This window comes from Thunnus maccoyii, chromosome 19, assembly GCF_910596095.1.
Source record: "Thunnus maccoyii chromosome 19, fThuMac1.1, whole genome shotgun sequence".
Lineage (NCBI taxonomy): Eukaryota > Metazoa > Chordata > Actinopteri > Scombriformes > Scombridae > Thunnus > Thunnus maccoyii.
The window spans coordinates 1119389-1141339 of record NC_056551.1 but is presented as its reverse complement, the minus strand read 5'-3'; the positions used below and the strand labels follow the sequence as shown (position 1 = coordinate 1141339).

The window sequence follows — 21951 nt, the reverse complement described above, 5'->3', positions numbered from 1 at the left end:
AAAAAGTGATTTCTTTTATTTGTGTAAAAAGGCACATTAACAGGGACACTAAGTACACAGAAGAACGCTCTTTTCACCCAAACCTCATTAACAGAACAGTGTCTAGTCTACTTTAAGAGTAACTTCTGTTTCTGGCAGTGTCCATCTGCCTGAAGCAGCGGAAAATAAATTAATTTCCTTCTAATCAAACCCCCGGTTACTGTTAGCATCCCACTGCAATTACTGAGGAGTCAAAATGGGTTATTAATTAACAAGGGCGTACATAAAGCACACAGTTATGGCAGGCACATTTTTTTGTAATAACACAAGCGAGAATCAATAAATGCGATACTATGATTTTTCAGACTAATACATTACATCTAAAACATGATGAGTGTCACCTTCAAAATCATTTGACCCTTCAGACCATTCTAGTAGTGTCCCAGTTGCACTCTATATACAGACTTCAACTGGATTTAATGCATTTTCAAAATTAAGTGTGCATAGGAATACCAGCATGCAGACTGAACTGGCTGGACTGAGCGTGGTGTTGTGGGCAAAGCAGGCAAAAAGTGAAGTTATAGTGACGAGACCACCCTTTAACAACAATCCAATAGGTTTGTTTCATATATAATGCACATTTCCAGGTCCATACAAATACAGTTCCAAAAGTTATCCAGTAGATGTCTCTTTTTTGACTGCATTGAATGCTTTAAAACAATGAAGCACAATTCCTTCATACTACTTACACAACAGGAAAGTGTCTCAAGTGACCCCAGATACCCCTCTAGAACACCACAACACTGTGTGGCAATTGATTTCCAGTTATTTAAAACTTATTTTGTTTGGAAATGTGGGATTATGCACCACTAGGTCCTGCGTTATTACTCGATCTTGAGACCCTTGGTCTCAAGATCGAGTAATAACCTTTATTATTTCACCATTGTGCATATTCTTAAATGGAATTATGTTAAAACCACTCAGTAAATTATTTCATAATTTAAGAATGAGATGTAAGCTAAGGAATTGTTCACAATGCCCAATGAGGGGGAGGAATGTTGGGTTTTAGCCCAGGGCCATGGTTGAAGGACACTTGTTTATTTACAGCTACAAAGAGATTTTTTTTTTAAAGGTGGACAGTGACAGTGTATCGATGGCTCTAAGAAGAGCTTGTAAAACAAAAACATACACACATAATAAAATCCATAGAAAAACATTTTTACTTGTTATTTAAGGTTCTGAAATGTGAAATTGGCAGTAGTGTCAGGGATCAGCTGACATCTGTAGATGAATGCTTTGTATCATTTCCTGTTACTATAAAACAGTGCATTACCATAACTGCCAAGGTAGTGCACTGCAAACATTTGTGCAAAGTAGAATTTACAGTGGTAAAGTATATAGTAGAGGTCTTCAGGGGTCCACTCAGCGCCCAGTATCCAAAAATAGACCTGGGACCTTATATTATACTCAGTCTAAATCTGCCTGTAGAGCTGAATTGTATTCCAGCAGGTCTCAAGTGTAAGTGTTCTCTCTCTGTTTGTTCAGGTCAAACACATTTTGGATTGGTTCTAATTATTCTCTGGTCCTTTTCCAATGGGGTCTCTTTTATGTTTCTATGTTTATGATCGAGTCCAAATGTTAAATGATCTGTTAAGACCTGTAGTATATACAATACAACTGGGACACACCAGTAATAGCCTCTACAATACCCATTAGAATGAAAAAAAAAACAAAAAAAGACAAGAAAACTAAACATTGTTGCAATATGTATTAAAGTTGTTGATTTCAGTATACATGATGTGTAATAATCCTTCAGAGAGGATGAAGAGATGATCATTTAATAGTTACGTCTTCCTTAGAGCCTGAGCTTTCAACAAAGTATTCTGACATTGATTTTTATATGTGGTGGTGTTACAGTAAAACCCTGCTGACATGCTGGAATGTCAGTAAGCATCTGTGAGCACGAACATCAAAATCTTCAAAGACATGTGCACTTGGCTTTGCCCTGCGAGGACACATGGAGGATAGATATGGAGCTGTGAGGGACCCTGCTGTCCCATCAGATAGTTTTTCCTTCAGCATGTCTCTTACAACTCCCAGTATGTGACAGATAGTGGAACCAGTTCAGCCTCACACAGTCCTGGGTGGCAGCTGCTGTTTGTAGATTCCAGCCAGGGCTTTGGCAGCACTCTGGATCATCTGGCGTTGTGTCATGCCCGTCATGGCCTGATGCCATTCTGTTCTGTTGATGTTGGGCACGCTGCGCTCCAGGACCTCACCCACTGTAACAATGAGACCCGACCAGCGCAGGCTGTAGTCTGGAGGGGTGAGGGACTGAGCCTGCACAGGGGAACAGTACAAAAACACTTTGCTGAGTTGCTGGAGGTTTGTGAGTGATGCTGACTGACATGGAATACATTTTCATTTTTAAGGTCTCTATAGTTCTTCCACTTCTGTTAATGTATGTTAATGTTAATGTGTGTCTGTAAGCATTCCATAGATAGGACTTCAAATGACTATCAATATTTTTTTCATAACAATGTATCAAATGTCAGTGTGTAATGTGTTGGTCGTGGCTCATAATGATGAATCTACAGAGAATTATCAGCGACTCTGCAGCTCCTCTCGGCTTTATGGAGCTTTATAGTGAGTTTCAGTTCATTGTTTAGCTGTCTGGCTGCAACTTTACTGTTTTAGTTCACTCTCAGCGCTCTCAAAGCGTCGTTTTCGGCTGCAGCAGGCAGCTGTTTTCAGAGAAAAATCTCTAAATACCCACTGTACACTATGTGCACAGCACGAAATGGCGCACACACACACTTAGCTGTAGGCTAGCTGCTGAACATAGTGAAGCATTTAGCAGTTAAAGACAGCTGGAGGGGTGTGTCGGTGTCTGTGTTTGATTGACAGCAGCTGGAGGGCGTGTTGGTGTTTTATTGACATTATCTGACCATCTGATGTCCTGGTGCGGCCAAAACAGCTTGGAGCTCAACACTCTAAAGACAGTGGAGATGGTTGTGGACTTTAGAAAGGACCCAGCTCCACCTGCCCCCATTACTGTGTGCGACTCCTCAGTCGACACTGTGGAGTCCTTCCATTTACTGGGCACCATCATCACCCAGGACCTCATGTGGGGGGCGTGTCGGTGTCTGTGTTTGATTGACAGCAGCTGGCAGGCTACCGGTGTTACATTGTATGAACAGAGACAGCGTAAACAAACTGCTCTGGCTGCAAATCACAGACAGTGTGTCACTAACAGGGATTTTGAAGAGCAACAACCAAACCAGCATCTTACAAGTAAAAAAGTTACTTCTGTAGGTATGTTTACATGCTGTTTAATGTGCTGCAGCTGAATGGCTAATTAGCTATCTAGCTGCTAACTGACATTAGCAATGCACTTTTCCCTGGTGAATGTTTCTTTGGTGACTCATTCTACAAGCTAAGGTGCAGGACAAGACGTGTGTTCATGTTTGTTAAGTCAGATAAGAAGGAGATTTAGCAGGATAGCTAATGTGGGTTGTTGTTCAGAGTCTGTGGCTCTTGTGTTTCGTAGCAGGATGCTATCAGGCTCAGTGTGACAGTCTGCTCTGACTATGATAGAATGCCACGTTACTGCTTTGTGCAAGATTTGATTAGCTATATCAACGTAAGGACTCCAGCTACATAGATGGATGTGGAATGGTATTTAATCAAATTAATGCAAAACTGGTGGTTTATTTAGCATTCGTCTACTCAGGAGATGATGTAACATTTGATAGAAAACTGAGTATAAATACAGGTGTATATTCACTTCTTTACTTTTACCTGAGCTGAAGAAGACTATGGTTGAAACTATGTCATGTTTACATAAAATAAAACTAACAAGAAATTGACAGCAGTGTGCTGGGAATTTTTTTTATTTTATATTATTAAGTCACTCATTATTTAACTATTTTTTCAGTAGATATATTCTTACTTGACTAATTACTTTGATGACTACTTTCACTTCTAGTTGTGTACTTTTTATTACAAAGTAAAAGCACTTTTGCTTGAGTACAGTTTGTAGATACTCTACCCACTTGTGTACAGGTAACTATTGATGAAATGACTGTCCTGTTTTAAACATGTTGCTTTTAGATGTGAATGTTTCTGGTGGCAGTTATGATATCTACTGTATATTAAATCATACAAACAGGAAATCAGCCTTGGCATGCTTGCCAACCCCTGTCAATCGTCTGAGTTATGACATGGTCCTGGAGAATGCAGTTGACAATGATTTGTACCTGTTGGACGTGCTCCAGAGCCAGAGGAGTTGCCTGAGTGAAGACCTCGATTCTGATGCTGTGACCAGGGTCCTCCAGGATCAGACAGCCAATGTCAAACCACCTGGAGACAACACCAGCATTGAATATTCATTACTTTTGTACAGCTGGATTCATGCATGCAGAGAGTGCAATCAGAGTAATGTGAAACTGGAACTTACGGATCCTGTTCCAAATGTAAGAAAACCTCATTCCAAATCACATTGACATTTTTCAAAGTAGCTGTACTCAAAAGTATGTCACATGGTTCACTGCATATGTCTGGATAAGGATGGTCATTTTGAAGAAATATTGTATTCAACATTTCTGTTTCAATTCTGCTGCCTTTACTGAACACCATTTCCCATAATCCCTACATCATTGCAGGTAAAACATTATGGCTCAATGGGTAAGATGAGTGTCTGTGGTTCGTTCAGACATGTCTGCAATAACAGCAGTATAGTGTGGAAGATTTTAGAGATTAGAGAGATTACAGCTACAGAGTTGGAAAACTGGCTTTAGAAGAGAGTGTGAATTTCATGTATAGGGTCAAAACCAAGTCATGATGATATAAGTACCCACACTGGGAGTTCTTCATAGGAGCTGTAGTTAAATAATGTTAGCTAAGGTGTCTAATAGTAGCTGCTGTAGTGGATGCAAATTTATCTTGCAATATGGAAAGTAAACTCCAGGAGTACGCTTCATTTTTTTCGGAAAGACAGATGAAAGAAACGCTGAATGAGAGACGGCACTGAGTTACAGAAGATAGTGGAACAGAGGCTAACTCAGACATGATGTCATGACTTCAGCTCTGTGCATATGTAAGAAGAATTGCCAGATAGAAAAATGGTTTACAATCAGATCACATCCCAGGCTGTACTTGCTGAGTCATCTTTTTTTTATAATCCTATGATAGTGATGACTGTAAAATCAGGGTTTCTGCCAGTGTATTGCAAGCTCGGCAGCATGTGCAAGTAGCGTAGCTCCTGTAAGGAATAGCTCAGTGCATAGCAAGTGTTCTCTGTGTATATATGTGTGTGTATGCTAGTGTGTGTCAGAGGTTTTCTTCTTACTTGTCAGGAAAGAGCTCCGCGATGAAGTTTTCCAGAGAGACCACTGGCTGCTTCTCATGGATCACACCAGCCCGTCTCAGGCTGTCAATGCGCTCCTGGGCACCCTGCACACCCCATACACACACACACACATTTGTCTTTATTAATTTTATTTTTTTAATTGATTTTAATAGAACATTGGAATTTTCAGCCAACAGAAGTCTATAGCTGAAACAATAATAGGAATATTTAATCAGCAGAAGTCATTTTAAGCAAATATGCTGAACATCCTGTAGTTCCAGCATCTCAAATGTGAACATTTGCTGCTTTTACTTTTCACATAAAGTATGCTAGCAAACTGAATATATAATATTTTGTGATTTGAACTGTTGTTCAGACAAAACAAGCAATATGAAAACGTCACTATTTCACTTTTCTTTCACATCGTAAAAACAGGTTGTTCCTCTCCCTTTCACTCGGCCCTGTTTCCCCAAAAAGAACAGTATCTGTGTGTGTGATAAATCATTTATTTCACTTTGTGTTGAATAGTGTTTTACAAGGCTGTGTTTGGTTGAAACGCTTCAGTGGGCTCTGTTCTTCAAATGTAGCTTGACTCATTCTGACTAACATGCTGTTGATCTTGTGAATACTCTGCTAAAAACTGAATACTTTTGCTAATTTGGTTCTCATCCTGGTTGAAGTCATCTTGAATAACAAAGGGGAAAATTAGTAGCGAGCTGAAGCCATGATCAGCATTCATATTATTGGCTGCGTTTTCTGTGTGTTCCTGCATTGTTACTGCTGTTATTTTGTTCTACATTGTGCTCCACAATGTTTCCACCCTGGAAAACCTGGTTATCCACATATGCAGAACGGGGCTCCTGCCTGTGATGTGTGTTTTGTGATTTCTGTGGACAGCAGTGGAGTTAAAGTCTGCAGTGTGTTTGGTCTGTGATGTCTGTGAAGCTGGTAAGAAATTCTGTTTTCTGTTTCAGTTCAGATGACAGCCTGCACACATGCCTTTTCATACAATAGGCATTTTCCACACATATATCTATTATATCTTTCATAAAGCTGAATCATTTCATCTTCACAGCTCATCTTCCATCACACCCACTTGAAGCATTTTGCAAAGTAGACACACAAGAGATGGTGATTTATCCGTGTTTGTTCTGAGGTGGTCGACTCTGCTTCTTCAACAGTTTTCAAGTGTCAAACTAAATATTCTGCAGACATTTCATGGATTAAACAATGAAGAAAACTATAGGTGGATGTATTGATTGTGAAAATAATCTTGTTGCAGCCCAACATACAGTATCATTTTCTTATTATTCATCGGACATACAGACCTCCAGACTAACTTGTTGACCTTGGTGTGCTTGTGCTCCCAACCTCAAACTTTTTATGGCACTCATGCAAAGTTCTTCTCTTACATGAATGCATAACGAGGGAAAAATGACTCCAATCATGATGTTTGAACTGACAGTGTTTTATATGTTGTTATTCAAATACACTAAAAGAAAAAAAATGTATTAACATGGTGTTTAAATTAGAGATGAACCTATATGGAATATCAGAGTTGATAATGATAAGAGATAATTATCCGTTTGTTGTGGCTGATACCAATAAAATAATAATTTCATGATTACAAATGCAAAAATATGAAGATGACAATAAATACATATTTCTACACTGACAGGTTTATTTTTCTAATACAACAGTGTGTTTACAGCATTCACCATCCCTACAATAAAGAATCCATGGATTCATTGTAAACTTATTTGTAACAAACAGTTTATCTTTTTAATATGTAGACTAATTAACATCAGACCTTATCTCCTTATAGACAAGACCCTTGTAAAAGAAAACTGAATAACAGGTTATCATTTGATGTATTTCTTCAATATATCATACATGTTTCAGACAGTGTTTAAGTTCAGTTTAGTGTTAGTTTGTGTTTCACACATGTTCTAAATTCTTCTGTGCCATGTCTATTCTAAACTTAGTTCTTTGCTGTGTAAGATGAGGCAGTTGTGTGTCTAACAGTTAAGTTTATTCTGTTATACCCTTACCTGAGCCAGTGATTAGATAAACTATAGTTATGTAGATGTTAACGTGTAAAACTGATAAGCTTTAGAGGATAGTGTGGTTTGTCCTTAATTTAATATGGTAGTAATGTTATTTTGTGATGCTACTTGGTGCTTATGTACTGTCATATATGGTCGTGAAGAAAGACTGTTCCTAGGTCAGCTGAACTTTTGACTTATGTTTCTATCTGAGGGTTGCTGACCTGTAAGGTTAGTAAACAGATGTCTTAAATTCTGTACGAGTAGTATTTAAGGGACTGGTTAAGTGCCAACCTTTCAGACAAAGAAAAGATAGCTAGGTGGTATGTATCTTTGTCTCCAGAACTATGATGCATTATACTTCTGATTGTATTATTTGATTACATTATTTCATAACCTGACAATGCTCTCTCTGTGTGTTTATTGAGTGATCAGCAATTTCCCCATTACACCCTCAGAATAACTTGTCATACTGTTGAACTGATCTCAGACTGTTTAGAAAGACTGCAGATGTTTTACAGTGAACTAGTTAACAGCCCTGCGGCATCATTTATGCTTTGCTCTGTCCTCCTCCCTCTGCTGCTGCTAGTCAGAGAGTTCAACATTTCACACTTTATATTTTGTTCAGTATTTCAGGTTTTGAAAAAAGGAGTCATTTATTATTTATTTTAAAGGATTACATTTTTTTAACCATCAAAAATCAAAATCTAAACATCACAGACTTTTTTTTTTGGCCTGTTCAGATTGTATTATGTAGTAGGAACCTCAGAAGAAGAACCTTGTTATCTACAGATATGTTGCATAGACTACTACAGTTCTGATCTCTCTGTTGTTTTCAACATGTCCACATAAAACAAACTAAATGTGAAAGCAGTGCTGGAGAAGCAGCAGTGAACTGACCTTGACCCCGGCTGCGTAGCCCACGGGCTGTGGGGCGATGTTGGACTGACCGGGCTCTCCGGTGACCATGGCCATCCCGAACACCTCCTGAAAGGCGTCTCTCACTGCGTCCACGTTCATCTCTTTATCTGACGTCACCACAATGTCGATGTCCCCTCCAGACTCTGCGGCGCAAGAACACAGCAACATTTACTGAGGCCGTGTTAATGTTTAGTCAGCTTTTTCATCATGGAGTGCATGGAGTCTTTTTTTGGTCACTAGAACTTGGGGCAGCATGTCCTATTTATTCTTATCAATATTATTTTTCCTCCATTCATTCTCTAATAAATTGTGTTATTATGACTTCTCATAATAGTATTATTTCTCCTCTCTTTTCTTGAAGGATAGGATATGACTAATGAAGCTCCACTTACTCAGTGTCAAACACACTGAATTTCTTATAGCCACTTCACAATAAAAGCTTTCCACTGGGTCCTTTAATGTGAAGCAGCAGCAGGAAATATTTAGCACAAGACACCACTTAGTTTGATGTAGGAAACTGTCCCAGGTTGGACAAACAGCACAGCTCAGCACAGTTATCCCAATAATACCTATATACAAATATACCAACACCTGGTTTTTCTATTTTTTTCTGTTTCCTTTTTCACGTCCTGCACTGCAATCATATAGTGATGAAGATGGACCAGAGACAGGCTGTGCGGGTTGACTTACTGATGTATGGAGCCATGCCAGGATCCAGAGTGGTGATCATGGACTCTACAGAGTGTTTGGTTCTGTCCAGGACTGTCTTTACTACAGGGTTCCCTGCTACTCCCTGAGGACACACACAGAAAACAAAGGACACTAGTAAAAAATAGTAAATGGACTGCATTTATATAGCACTTTTATCCAAAGCACTTTACACATTGCCTTTCTTTCATCCATTCACACACACGCTCACACACACTGATAGCACTGAGCTACTGTGTTACGTGCTGGTCTGACCATCAGGAGCGAATAAGGCTTCAATGTCTTTCTCAAGGACACTTTGAGATTTGAACAGTACGGCTCTGAACCACCTTATGGATCATCGGGGTGGAGGGTGGAGACTCAGAGGAAACTACTTTCATGGTGGACTGGTAAAAAAAAAGACATTGCTGTCATGTAACTGAAACATAAGCAGTTTTGTGGCCAGTGAAGACGTTCAATCAAGAGTTAGAATGTAACTATGGTTCTATGAATTCTGGGTGACTGCCAGACGTATCAGAACACATCAGCACGGCTGAACTAGAAGGAAAAAACAGAGAGACACTGGAGCAGCCGTCTGACAGGAGGGTGTGTCAGTTCTGCTCTGACTTCAAACATGTGTGTGTGCAGTAAAATGCAGTGTTAAGTTGCTCTTGAAGTTTCATTTGAGCAGTATTACCTTGAAAAAGCCCCAGATGCCTCCACCAGGGTTGATGTCTGCAGACACTCTGGGATCCTCCTGCTCTTCTGGGAACGTGATGGGAGATCCAGTAACTAATCCTCCTGACATGACTGGCTGCTGAACCATGGGGTTGGAAACTACACCTGGAAGACAGAATGGGATGATAAAAAAATGAATAAATCTTAAGAAAAATCAACGTGACAATTGTTAATAGATCAGTATTGGTGATGGATCATGTGCTCTATTATGTTTCGTGAAGAGCTGCTCTCCTTTACAACAGTGCAGCATTTCACTGTGAAATATGAGTGAAAATGAGAGTGTGGGAATGTGAACAATTATTTGGGAGAACTGCTGCCAGAGACTCCAAGTTCTCACACAGATGTTGGAACAGAAACAGATTCACTAAACTCTAATGCTAACAAATCTGTTATTTCAATCTTTGATCCCTCCTCTCTCATGCTTACAAGCGAAGAGCAGAATACAGAACAGCTAGAAGCTTCTCATGTTTAGCCGGAACTGATCGCTTTCACTGGTTTAAACTACAAACATCACTGACAGCAGATCATATCAGCTCTTATTAATATTAATTGTGGGAATAACTTGTGGGAATGGTGTCTGTACTTGGTCAAAGATCATTTGTAAGGGAAGAAACTCCACTCTAACGCAATCTTGAGTGGACTGAGCCAAAAGCAGTTTGTAGTCCCAACTACTCCAAAAGAGTGAGACATATTCTCAAATAAACAATAAAAATGACTTGGCAAGAACATGTATTGCCAACATACTGCTAATAAGGATGTAAAACACATGAACATGCTATTTTGTCTGAGCAGCAGGTAGAAGGTAGAAGATGACTGTCTACTATGCACAGCAGGAGTAAGACCATCCAGTGTGGATGAGGAGGATGAGAAGAGTCAAAGTTGTGCTGACGGGCAGTTTCCTGCTCAACCTCTCTCACCTGAAAGCTTTAGCTCTGCTGTGACGAGTCAAAGTATCCAATCAGCAGCTCACATTACAAACTGACAAACATTTACAAGAGCAAAAAACTTCAATCTGCTGGGGATAAAGACCTGGAAAAAACCCACACTGCTATCACCACAGCAGTTCTGAAGCTACTTCTGTCTTCTGTACTTCTGTCTCAATGTCAAGAATGAAACTTGAACATAAATGAGAAGAAGAGGGAAAAAAAAGGAAATTATGACATCTACAATTCCATGACAACCGGCCATCTGCTGAGGAAGATCATGTGATATGATTCATAATAGCTACTTTGGATCTTGTGGTGAGACTGTTTTCTCAAGAGAACTTTCATTTTTAATTTGAACTTTTAGTTGAATTTTCTAGGAACTCAAGTTTGGTTGGATCATGCTACTTAAACCTCCATACGGTGGAAATACTGTTTAAATACAGTGAGATTGGCTGTCTGCTGCTTTTGTTTTACTAAAGGAGTCCTCCACAGATTTAGCATCGAACTACATTGTTGGGTTCATGATGGACAGTTAAAAAAAGGATCAAAATCAATGCAGCAGAGATATTAAGCTTGTTAGAGATGAACTGTGCCTCGGCTGGAAAGTGGACGGGATCAGGCAGCAGCAGCATGTAGCTACTCAATCACTAACAGTGTTCTGTATGATAGAGTATAGCCAATTCAAATGACCTGGTAGCTTGTGATCATCAAAACACCATTTATTCCTATCTCCATTATTAAATTATAGAAATTTAACTGATTGCAGATGGACTGCTACCTGCTGGTCAACATGCTGAGTCGTAAAGTGTGTTTGTTACCTATATGTGAATGTCTTCGTGTACATATCAAATCTTTAAATACTGTATAAAAATGTATTTTGTAATTTGCAAAGAAATAGATACTGTAAAAACATGAATCAATAGTCAAAACAGACATTTTATCCTTTATCTGTCAAATAAACGTCATGCTGTTGATCAAACACCTGAGCCAATCAGCTCTTTGATCAGGTGACTGCTAGTCGTTTCCCATCATGCCCTCAGGTCTTGCGGTCAGTGGAGAGCAGCTGCTGCACCCGGCTCCAACAGCTACAGCCACAAATCTAACCAGCATGCATTGATGATCACTGGTGATCAGTTTTGCGCGGGCCTGGCTAATCTCGAATGATCTCCACACATTCTTCTTGTCAAAACTCAGAGCCTACATTATCCACAATGCAACTTGACTGCCGACAGTTCAGTCAGAAATTCAGGTAAGTTATGCGAGTAGTAGCTAATGTAGCCTGGAGCTGTTAGCCTCCAGCAGAGATGAGTCTGGTATCATCACTTCTTTCTAACTCCACACCCCCAGATTTTCTATGCAGTAGTACTCCCCGACACCTGGAAACACGCTGACGTCTTTAAAGGTCTAGTATATAAAAATGTTTCAGGGTGTTGAACAGATGAAGACAGGCGGAGGTGGAAGTTACCCGGCATGGCGGTAGGACTGGAGAACGTTGGCATCAGTGGCGTCTGTGGTGTTCGACCGGCGTGACCCCGTGTGATGTCATATCCTGCACTCATGGAGAAGCCGGATACAGACGGGCCTACAGGAGGGGCCAACGCGCCAGAAGCCGAGGGTGGTGGTGGTGGTCTGGTGGAGGAGGTCAGGGGGGGCACGGAGGGAGAGGCGGTGGGAGGGAAGGGGGAGCTGCTGGTGAAGGGGGAGGAAAGTGTGGATGGAGGGGGAAAGTGGGAGGAGAGGGGGGGAGGGGCAGACAGGGGGCTGCTGAAGGCAGGGAGGGAGGGAACAGGGGGGAGAGCAGCGGAGACTGAGGGGGAGACAGAGCTGGTTCCTGGGGGGGACAAGGGACTGGACAGACCTGAAACACAAGGAAATCATGTTTCATCTCAGTAAATGGATGGGTGGGTTAACTAATTCAAATTAATTTAAGTTCTGTTGAGTTTTTGCTAAAATCAACACTTGACCACAGTATGTGGATGAGCCTCCTAGCAACTGTAGCTGCAGTAGTGACAGTGTTTGCTGCAGGTCTGATGGTAACCATTAAACAGCCTCCTGCAGCACAATACACCGTTAAATACCTTCTCATGCCTTTTTGACGGTACTGAATTCAGTGCTTTTTTCACATTTTTTAAGACCTGCAGATACACTGTATGACACACCACATGCTGGACCAATCACAGCTGTTGTTCTCAAGAGCATGTTCTTATGGGCAATCAGGGAGCTTTCAGGGAGGAACTTCCACCTGACAGCACCAACAACATCATTCCTCTTTCTCTCTATGTTAGCAGTTGTGTGATGAAGAGCACTCTGTGCTCCTATGGGCCAGATTCACCAGATGTGTTGCAGAAGTTGTCAAACTGGACAAGAGATGGCTAAAAATTCTGACACACTGGTCTTTTGGTCAGGACCTTGTGAGTTTTTCCACTATGACACTTTATACACAGATAAAACCAGCAACACTCATTCCTCATCAATGCCCCACACCTGTCAGACTGGACCATTTCTGTATGTAGTTTGCTCCTGGCATTATTCTTTTTACAACTCACGTTTATTTAACTGTAGTAATAAAATAGATAAGACATGTCAGAAATAAAACAGTGCAGTATCCATTAAATAAAGGCATTTCTAAAAAGAGAAGTTTCGAGAAGTGATTTAAAAGATGTCACTGAGATGTCACTGGCAGGAGTTCCAGAGCTGAGGGGCTCTGACTGCAAGAGCCTGTCACCTTTAGTCCTGAGCTGTGATTCAGGAACAGCCAGAGGGGCCCTGCACTCCGGGTCACAGAGGAATAATAACTCAGCAATGTCGCTGGAAGCTAAGCCATGAAGTGCTTTAAAGGTCATCAATAAAATCAGTTCTAAAACTGAGTGGTAACCACTGAAGAGAGGCTACAACAGGAGCAAAATGATCTTGTCTTCTAGTATTTGTTCAAAGTTGTGTGATTGCATTTTGTACCAGCTGAAGGCGTGAGATTGTTTTTTGATGACAGCCAGGTTTCTGGCTGCAGGTTTGTAGACAAGATGTTTCTGTAACATTTGTGTGTGTGTGGACTTTAGAGAACCAAAAAGGATTATTTCTAATATGTTTTCATTAAGCTGGAGAACATTTTGGGACATCCAGCACTTTATTTCTGACATAATAAATGATAAAAATTGCCTTCTTCACTGGTCTCTAATGGGACATAAATTTGCAATATCATAGCTTTTCAAATGTAGAAATTTTTAGCAGCCTGCTTTTTAATACAGTGATGTCAGAGTGCGCTTGAAAGCATCAACAAGAAGGGTATTAAAAATAATCTGTGGACTCAAACGCACAAACTAAATCCTAATAATGTAACACCGACAGAATGTCTCTTAAATACTTGAATCCAGGTTCGTTGTTTAGTGAGTGGAATTTGTTTGGTGAAAATGTTAGTCCAAAGTAACGCTAGTTTGTTAAAGGACAGTCAGGAGCCCAAATGAACATTGAAACATGTTTTTCTTGCTGTAATCATTCCTCCTGTTCATACTGACCATTAGAAGATCCCTTCATAATGCACTTACAATGTAAGTGATGGGGGACAAAATCCACAGTCCTCCTTCTGTGTAAAAATGTATTTAAAAGTTTATCTGAAGCTAATATGAAGCTTCAGCGTCCAAATGAGTCAAATCAAGTAGATATCTTTCAACGTTACAGTCTTTTTAGTGCCAAAGTCCCTCTTTTTGTTACTATACTTCCATCAGAGCTCAACAGGGAAACACTGTCTGAGGAAACACAAAGAGGGAATTTGATGCTAAAAAGACTGTAAATGTGTCAGATATCCACTTGATATGACTAACTCAGACTGATGAAGCCTCATAGAAGCTTCACATCAACTTTTAAATGACTGTGTGGACACACTGTGGATTTTGGCCTCCATCACTGGGCCATTTCACTGTTCATATGAGCATCTGACAGTTGTATTAAGACTGATTAGAATGCTAGTATGACATTACTGCACAACCATCAACTATCATCACACCATCATAATGTAACTGTGACAAACAATGAAGGAGTGAATTGTCCACTATGACGGATGGATATCACTCCTCTGAAGCATGAGATGAATTCAAACAAATGATCAGTTGAGAGGTGGTGTTGACTGAAGAGGACCTGCAGGCCAGCTCACAGTCATATGACATGATGTCTTACCTATGCTCAGTGGGGGGGCGCTGACTGAGGCAGCTACACTCAGAGGAGGTGTTGGGCTGGCAGGAGGTGTAGTCTCAATTCCACTCTCTTCCATCATCTTCTTGGCTTTAAATCTTCTCTTTTGCCCAGAATATAGCTGTAATAAGATCAGTATCATGAATCAGGATGTATTCAAGCTGTTAATGTCATCATTTCTCCTCCTGCATAGTCGTCATAGAGAGACAAGGATTTGAGTTTAGCTGTTTAGTTTTAGTTTAGGATCTGGATTGATATTGAATGAGTGTATCCAGAGCTGCAACGATTAGTCAATTAGTTGATCAACAGCAAACTATTTCTATAATCAAATAATCATTTCAGTCTTTCTCTTAAATAAACATATGGTGGTTTCAGCTTCTCAAATGTGAAGATTTTATGCTTTTCTTTATCATAAATGGTGGTAAAATGAATATTTTTGGATTTGGACTGTTGGTCATACAAAACAAGCCATAAAAAATATCACCTTTCTGACATTTTATAGACAAAATTATTCATTGATTGATAAAGAAAATAATTGTCAGATTGATCAATAATGAATATATTTGTTAGTTGCAAGAAGCTGTAATTAATATACAAGGTTGAATTATCAACTGGGCAAAGCAGGTGACTTCAAAAAGGTCTCAAGCCTTACTGTAGGTTTACATGCACATTCATCAATCCATTTCTGTGTTATTCAATGGTCAGATATACAGTGGGGAGGGGAGGAACACAGGGCCAATAGGGGCCTGCAGATTATCACCTCAATGAGCAGGTGAATCTGGCCCTGAGGTTATGCATCAACATCTGCTTGACTGCTTTAAACATTTCAAGTCCACAGCTACTGTGTTTCCATCACGCCACGGAGAACACCAGAACATCTGAATGCCCTGTCACTAACAAGTTTCATTCTTTCAGCCAGTTTTCTACAGAGACAACACATCACAGCTCAGAACGGCTCAATGCGACGTTTGCTTCAAAACAACGCTGGACTTTTCAAACTGAGACATTCTTTAAGCAATGCTTCAGGACTGAAGTGCCTTTCTTGATAAGCGACGCTGTTGGAGTTTGTTCGCTTCACAGAGAATGTAGTTTACAACTCAGCTGTACACGTGTACAAACACACTCGGCTCCAGCTGAAGGGAGACTGTTCCTATGGAAACAGTGGTGTGTATATTTTTATGTAATTCTCTATGAAATGAGTGTCAGTGAATGATATTACGATATTCCAGGAAAAGCGGCTTGTCTACTCACCTGCTAGCTGGACTAGCTCAGTACATGAATACACCACGGACCCACTTTGATGACGTCGTGTGTTGCCACGTCTGCTCGATGGTGACGTGGTGACCACGATGGTGACCCCTCCCACTACCGGGAGCGCCCGGACTGACTTCGGAAAACCACGTGAGCAACGAAGCCTCCCGAAGACTGGATAGGTAGGACTCGGTCTAGTTGAACCTTGACAGCCTAGACAACGTTACTATAAACCCAGTCTCCTACATTTGCTTGTATGCAGTCATTTAGTTCCTAAAACGGTGTCAGGATTTTAGAAAAGATTTTATAAAGTGTTTTATTCCCCTGAACACACTTTTCTCTTCGTTTTGGTCCTATATTCATACGCTGCTCAAACACGACAAATAAGTGGGAGCCAAAAAGCCAACGCTTGATGACAAAATGTAGCTGTGGCCCAAAGGTTCAGCAGAACCATCAATAGGTCTACCGATGTTGTTTGTGGCCCACAATCGTTTGTATGTCAAATTCGGCCCTTTGAGTTTATTGAATAACCATCATACAGCAGCAGGATCGATGACTGTGACTTCAAATTGAGGCACAGCATCGTCAACCTCATTCATGATATCATCTAACTGCACATTCAGTCGGTCAGGATACAACGAAAATAATTGTTGGTGCAGCCTTACAGTACTATCAGGGAATAATATTACCTTCTTCTTCTTCTTCTTCTTCTTCTTCTTCTTCTTCTTCTTCTTCTTCTTCTTCTTCTTCTTCTTCTTCTTGATAAATCACAACTTTACAACAAACTTAAACAATGTTGAAACAGTCTCCAAACTAGATGTTTCTCTTACTACTCATGATGCCTCAATCTGACACTCGCTGCTCATTGTATACCTCCACAAAAGTGATTAAATGTACCAAGACATCTCACTTTCATTTCATCTATCCAATCATTACAGACTTTGAGGGGTGGATTAAGAGCTATTGATCTTGATTTCCTTTTTATGAAAAGGTGCATTTAGGGTAAAATGGTTGAGTTGCTGGCAATACTGTGTTTTATAGGGGGGCAGTTGGGGCTGCCGACCCAGGGCCCACAGTCACAGAGGATCACATCCTTTTGGTGAAACACAAATTCCAAATTAATTTAGTTTTTTTATCAAGATGTTATATAAATTGTAGAATACTACTGAAGTTGGTATGCTATCTTAAATTCCTGACCATGCAGGATGTAATGTTAGTATATTCTTCCACTCCAAATGTTCATGGCATATTGTCACTGCACTAGTCAGTCTTTTCTGGCTTTCCAGTCAACAGCTGAGAACTAAACCAACAGAGGAGGCATCGAAGGAAAGACAGGAGGCTTGAAAAAGGATTTAAATACTCCCACCTTTTTCATGTTGAATCAGTCAAAGAGTTGAACTGAGGTCAGTGTTTGGTCCGTCGCGGCTCTGGAGATGGTTTCTGAAGTCAGTTCTTTCTGTGATGTTTCTCTCTCTCTGACTCTCAGAATGAAATGATGTCATCCAATATATAAATATGTAACCCATAGCAACCATATAAACATTTGCAGCCAGTATTTATACTATTTATTTTGACATTTTTATAGAATTATAAAAAAATAAAACATTCAGCAATCATTCCTACCATTATTTCTTGAGTATTGTGAGAAAGTGAATGCATACACTGCTTTACGCATCAATCACATGTGTATAAAGTTTAGTTTCATTTTATATTTCCAGTTTAGTTTGGGTTTATTAATCATTTTTAATGTAAACTTGGAGCAGAACCTGACACATGGTTCATACTGTAATTATAGCTACAGCAGTAAGATCAAAGAAGAGAAGGCAGCTAAATGAAAATCCAAAGGCGACACAGTGGAAATAGAGTTAGCTTGTTTATTGTTGTAGCATCTTTGATTCTTGAATATACTTTGATTACAATCATGGAGTTTAGTTTGAAATGCCTGCTGCATTTTTCTTGTTTAAGTCATGATGTAGCAATAATGAATTCAAAGTTCACCACAGTACGTGGCATTAAAAGACAACTTGTTCAATAATTGAAGCATGAAGGTGAATCAGACTGATTCACTGAATCTACAAAGTGAGATTGTCCTGCAGAATAAAGAATCTGAATCAGAGCTTTCTGTTCATCATCAGATAAATGCTGGGCTGAACAAACAGAACATTAACAGAGAATTAACTCACCTACAGCTGCAGCTGAATGTGAATCTGCCTCTGTGCAGCACTCTTCCTCAAATTTGAATAAGTTTTGAATTTGATGTTCATCAGAGTGAGAGAAGACAACCAGCTGTTCCTCCATGTTAACACCTGGTCAGTGTACATATGTAATGTGCCTTGATGCTCTTGAGGTCAAATGTCAAATGATATGACCTGAGCATCACTCCTCCCAAAGTAATGTTGACATGAATACTTTTTCTCGATGTGAGATGATTTGACGCTGATCAAACAGTTTGAGAATCTTCAGCAGAATGTGGCAGAGTCCATTTTCCTAAAAGCTTCACTGATGCTGGAAGATGATGTCACTTCAGACTTACTTGAAACTGCTCTAATGCTGACTTTCAAGGCTGGATTATCAACTGGGCAAGGTGGGCTGCAGGGGCTCCACATCCGAAATCAGTGTGTTTATTTTTCAAGCTAACAGAAGCTGTACAGCATTTGATTCCTTACTGAGACATACCTGAAGACACTGTCTCAATAACTGATGATCTGCATGCATGTCTTTATATTTCCCTTCACTCAAACATTTGATTTATTTTGTGTTTATTTAACAGGGACATTTATTGTACCAGATAGAGCTAGAAGCTCATTTCCATCTGTAGTTCCTGGGTGGAGTTTACTGACATAGCATATCTTTGTATTTGAGATTTGAATCATTTGCTTTTTGAAGGTTAGATTGCTATCAACAATCACACTAAGTATTTAACATGTTGAACATCCTGCACCCTCTGTCCTTTCACTGTCATTGTCACAGGAGGAGGAAAAACAACACGTTCTAACCATCCTTGATAGATTCAATGTCACACATGAAGAGGTCAACCAATGTGCTATCTTCTGTCCTTAAGGATGTAGCCTTCTGTCTAGAATTAGCATGTAGCTGCATCAATGACTGACTCATCCCATCTTAAAAACTGGTGTGATTGTGCAGTTTTTAAAGCATCATAGAGAGCTGCTTCCCTCATAGATCTATTTATCAGCTGTATATATAACATAATGTTATATCACGAGTCTTCCTATTTTACCCACAGCTTTCCCCTTAACAAAGGAAGTGACTCAGATTTTTAATTAAACATTCAAATTTGGATCTTTGACAGCATCACTGAGGTGCTTCTTTTTAGACAGCTTTGTAGCACATGCAAGGTTCCATGTGATGTGATGAAGTTTACTTGTGAGCTAAAAAAGATGCTAAATCTCTCAGTAGAGCTGAGGAGAATTCTCACAAGAAGACATCAACTGACAGTGACGTACGTAACACCTGTTTCAGATCATCCAGAGAGCGATGTTTGTATTGATTTACACACTGTTACATACAACACAGTCATCGTGTTTCTTTTTCCTAATGACAGAAAGTTGACTTCATGAACAAAAATAATACATTTTAGCGTTGAGTTTTGACTTTCACGTGTTTTATTGTTCATTGACACTGAGGCCGCTGATAGCATCATGAATTGCGCATCATTTGCAGCCGCTATCTGCACTGCCTCAAGGTCCGATTCACAAAAGATTTTGCGCGAATGATATGACGGCGAAAACACACCCATAAAGTTCTGCAGCTGAGTGCAATTTGTCCTTGTTTTGTGTCTGAATGGGTGAGCGGAGAGGTTTCCAGTGTTGCGGGCTTTTCTCTACATGGACCAACACACAGATTGGTCCATAATGAAAACTGCAGATAACACAAAAGCCTCAAATTGCGCGTCTGTAATTAGCAGAGGTGCGCGCACACACAGCTCTCTTTCATGTATTTTGCTTCTTTTACTTCTCTAGTATTTCGCATCTTTGGTAAATGGATTAATGGAATGTATTTATATAGAGCCTTTCTAGTCTTCCGACCACTCAAAACATGCCACTTTCACAATACGCTGATGGCAGAGGCTGCCATGCAAGGTGCCAGCCTGCTCATCAAGAGGAGTTTCTAATCATTCACACACACACACATACGCACACACCGATGGGTTCAGTATCTTGCCCAACGACACTTCGACATGCAGACTGGAGGAGCCGGGGATCGAACGCCGGTCTTCTGATTAGCGGATAGAGCCACGACTCTATCTACTGAAATGTCAGCTATACAGCTATTAGTGTGACACAGGCAGGTCTGAACAGATTGTCTGAATCTAACAATAATGTCGTTCAGGTTTCACTGAATGTATCCAGGATTTCACAGAAACATCAGTAAGCTTACTGATGTTTTGTTTGTTATCCATAGCTGTCTGTGTGTCACAGCTGGCTGCAGCATCACACAGCAGCTGCAACGACAAGTACTTCTCTAAACTTAAGAAGAGAAGAGGGTGTGCGCATTTACGCACGCGGCACAGCAGTGGTAACACCGGTTAGGATCCGACGGTGATTCATGTTCTGTTACACACCTACACAGATCAGCTGTTACACACAGATTCCAGGTTAATACAGTGGAATTGTTTGTAATAAAGCTGAACTTATGGATGAATCCTGAGCTCCATCAGAGATGTCAGGACATTGTTATTTTTAAGTAGCTCAAAGTCCGAGATATGTCCCCCACCTCATAACGACTCAAGCTCTCCTCCCTGGAAGGGTGAAATATGGTGTGATGGTCTACAAGACTCTGTTGGCTCAGGACAACCTTGCAGTAGAGAGTTCATATTTTACAGACAAAAGATGTGCCATGAATTAAAAGTTTATTTTTGTCAAAATTTCAGTACATTACACTACAGCAATTAATCTTCAATGTCTATTAACAAATGAAATGTACATAAATATGAAAATATTACCTCTGTTATTAGGGATGATTTTAACAGAAGTGCTGACAGACTAAGTCTTGTCGGCCAGTTTTTACTGTTCTTTCATAGATAGATATCAAAATTCAATTGAATAATTAATCACATCAAAGTCGAAAGATGGTATCAAATAGGTGAAATTCAAGTTGAAATGGAGATTTTTTAATTGGAATTTCCACCAGGTCACACATTATATGTGAGTATTTACTCGAATGTTACAAGTGCTATGTTAAGTTTTTACAGCTTCAAAGTTGGACAGTTGCTATAGTGCCACCTTCAGGAAACTAAAAAATAATTTAAAAAATGACCAATTTTACCTCACTGTATAAATCAACTGTTTAAAATCCCCACACCATCTGACTCTGGCTGCTGATCTGTGCTGATGTGTTCACATTGCGACACTCATTTTTCATTCTTTCATGATTTTGGATGAGACTGCACCATTCTTCAACGGATGCATGTTCATGTAAGGCTGTTTAACAAAGAGATTAAAAAGAAAACTGAGAAAAAAGTGAGTTTAATCACAAAATAGGAACTAGACTAAAAACTTGATATAAAACATAATTTTCAACAATGTTGAAAATATAAAATATTTGAATTCCATTGTTTGAATAGCTTACTTGGTATATTATTTCTGAAGCAGCCTTAATATCAAATTCATTTATATTATTAAATTAGCAAATATCTACAGTTTCTCTTTTCATGACATAGTGTTTTCATTCAACAATTATTTCTAGGTGCTTCTTCTATTTTTTTGTGATGCTGTTAAGCATAAATTTGTCAATTTGTTGTCAAATTAAAAGCCTACTACAAAAGCAAGTGATCATCCCGTCTTTAGCCACTAGAAGGCTCAAGACGTCAGATAAGGGCGAGTGGCCAAGATAGGTCAAATTTAATAAT

General features: G+C 39.8%; 1 protein-coding gene across 1 annotated transcript; it reads right to left on the bottom strand.

Annotated features, from left to right (window-relative positions):
- Positions 1-16171, bottom strand: prrc1 (proline-rich coiled-coil 1). Its single transcript, XM_042395912.1, has 9 exons — positions 16083-16171; positions 14817-14952; positions 12112-12504; positions 9680-9825; positions 8986-9088; positions 8275-8438; positions 5330-5433; positions 4239-4341; positions 1-2319 (listed from the first exon to the last, which is right to left on the bottom strand). Exons 2-9 carry the CDS (start codon positions 14911-14913, stop codon positions 2110-2112), a joined length of 1320 nt encoding a protein of 439 aa, XP_042251846.1. The 5' UTR covers positions 14914-14952; positions 16083-16171; the 3' UTR covers positions 1-2109.
- Between the last annotated feature and the right edge of the window lie 5780 nt (positions 16172-21951).

Bases quoted from the DNA above. Each gene is read 5' to 3' on its own strand.
- prrc1 (XM_042395912.1), bottom strand. From the start codon at position 14,913: ATGATGGAAGAGAGTGGAATTGAGACTACACCTCCTGCCAGCCCAACA. The intron at 9,826-12,111 runs GTAACTTCCACC...TCTGTCTTCCAG, and splicing joins CAGTCCTACCGCCATGCCGG to GTGTAGTTTCCAACCCCATG. The intron at 9,089-9,679 runs GTAATACTGCTC...GTGTGTCCTCAG, and splicing joins GCATCTGGGGCTTTTTCAAG to GGAGTAGCAGGGAACCCTGT.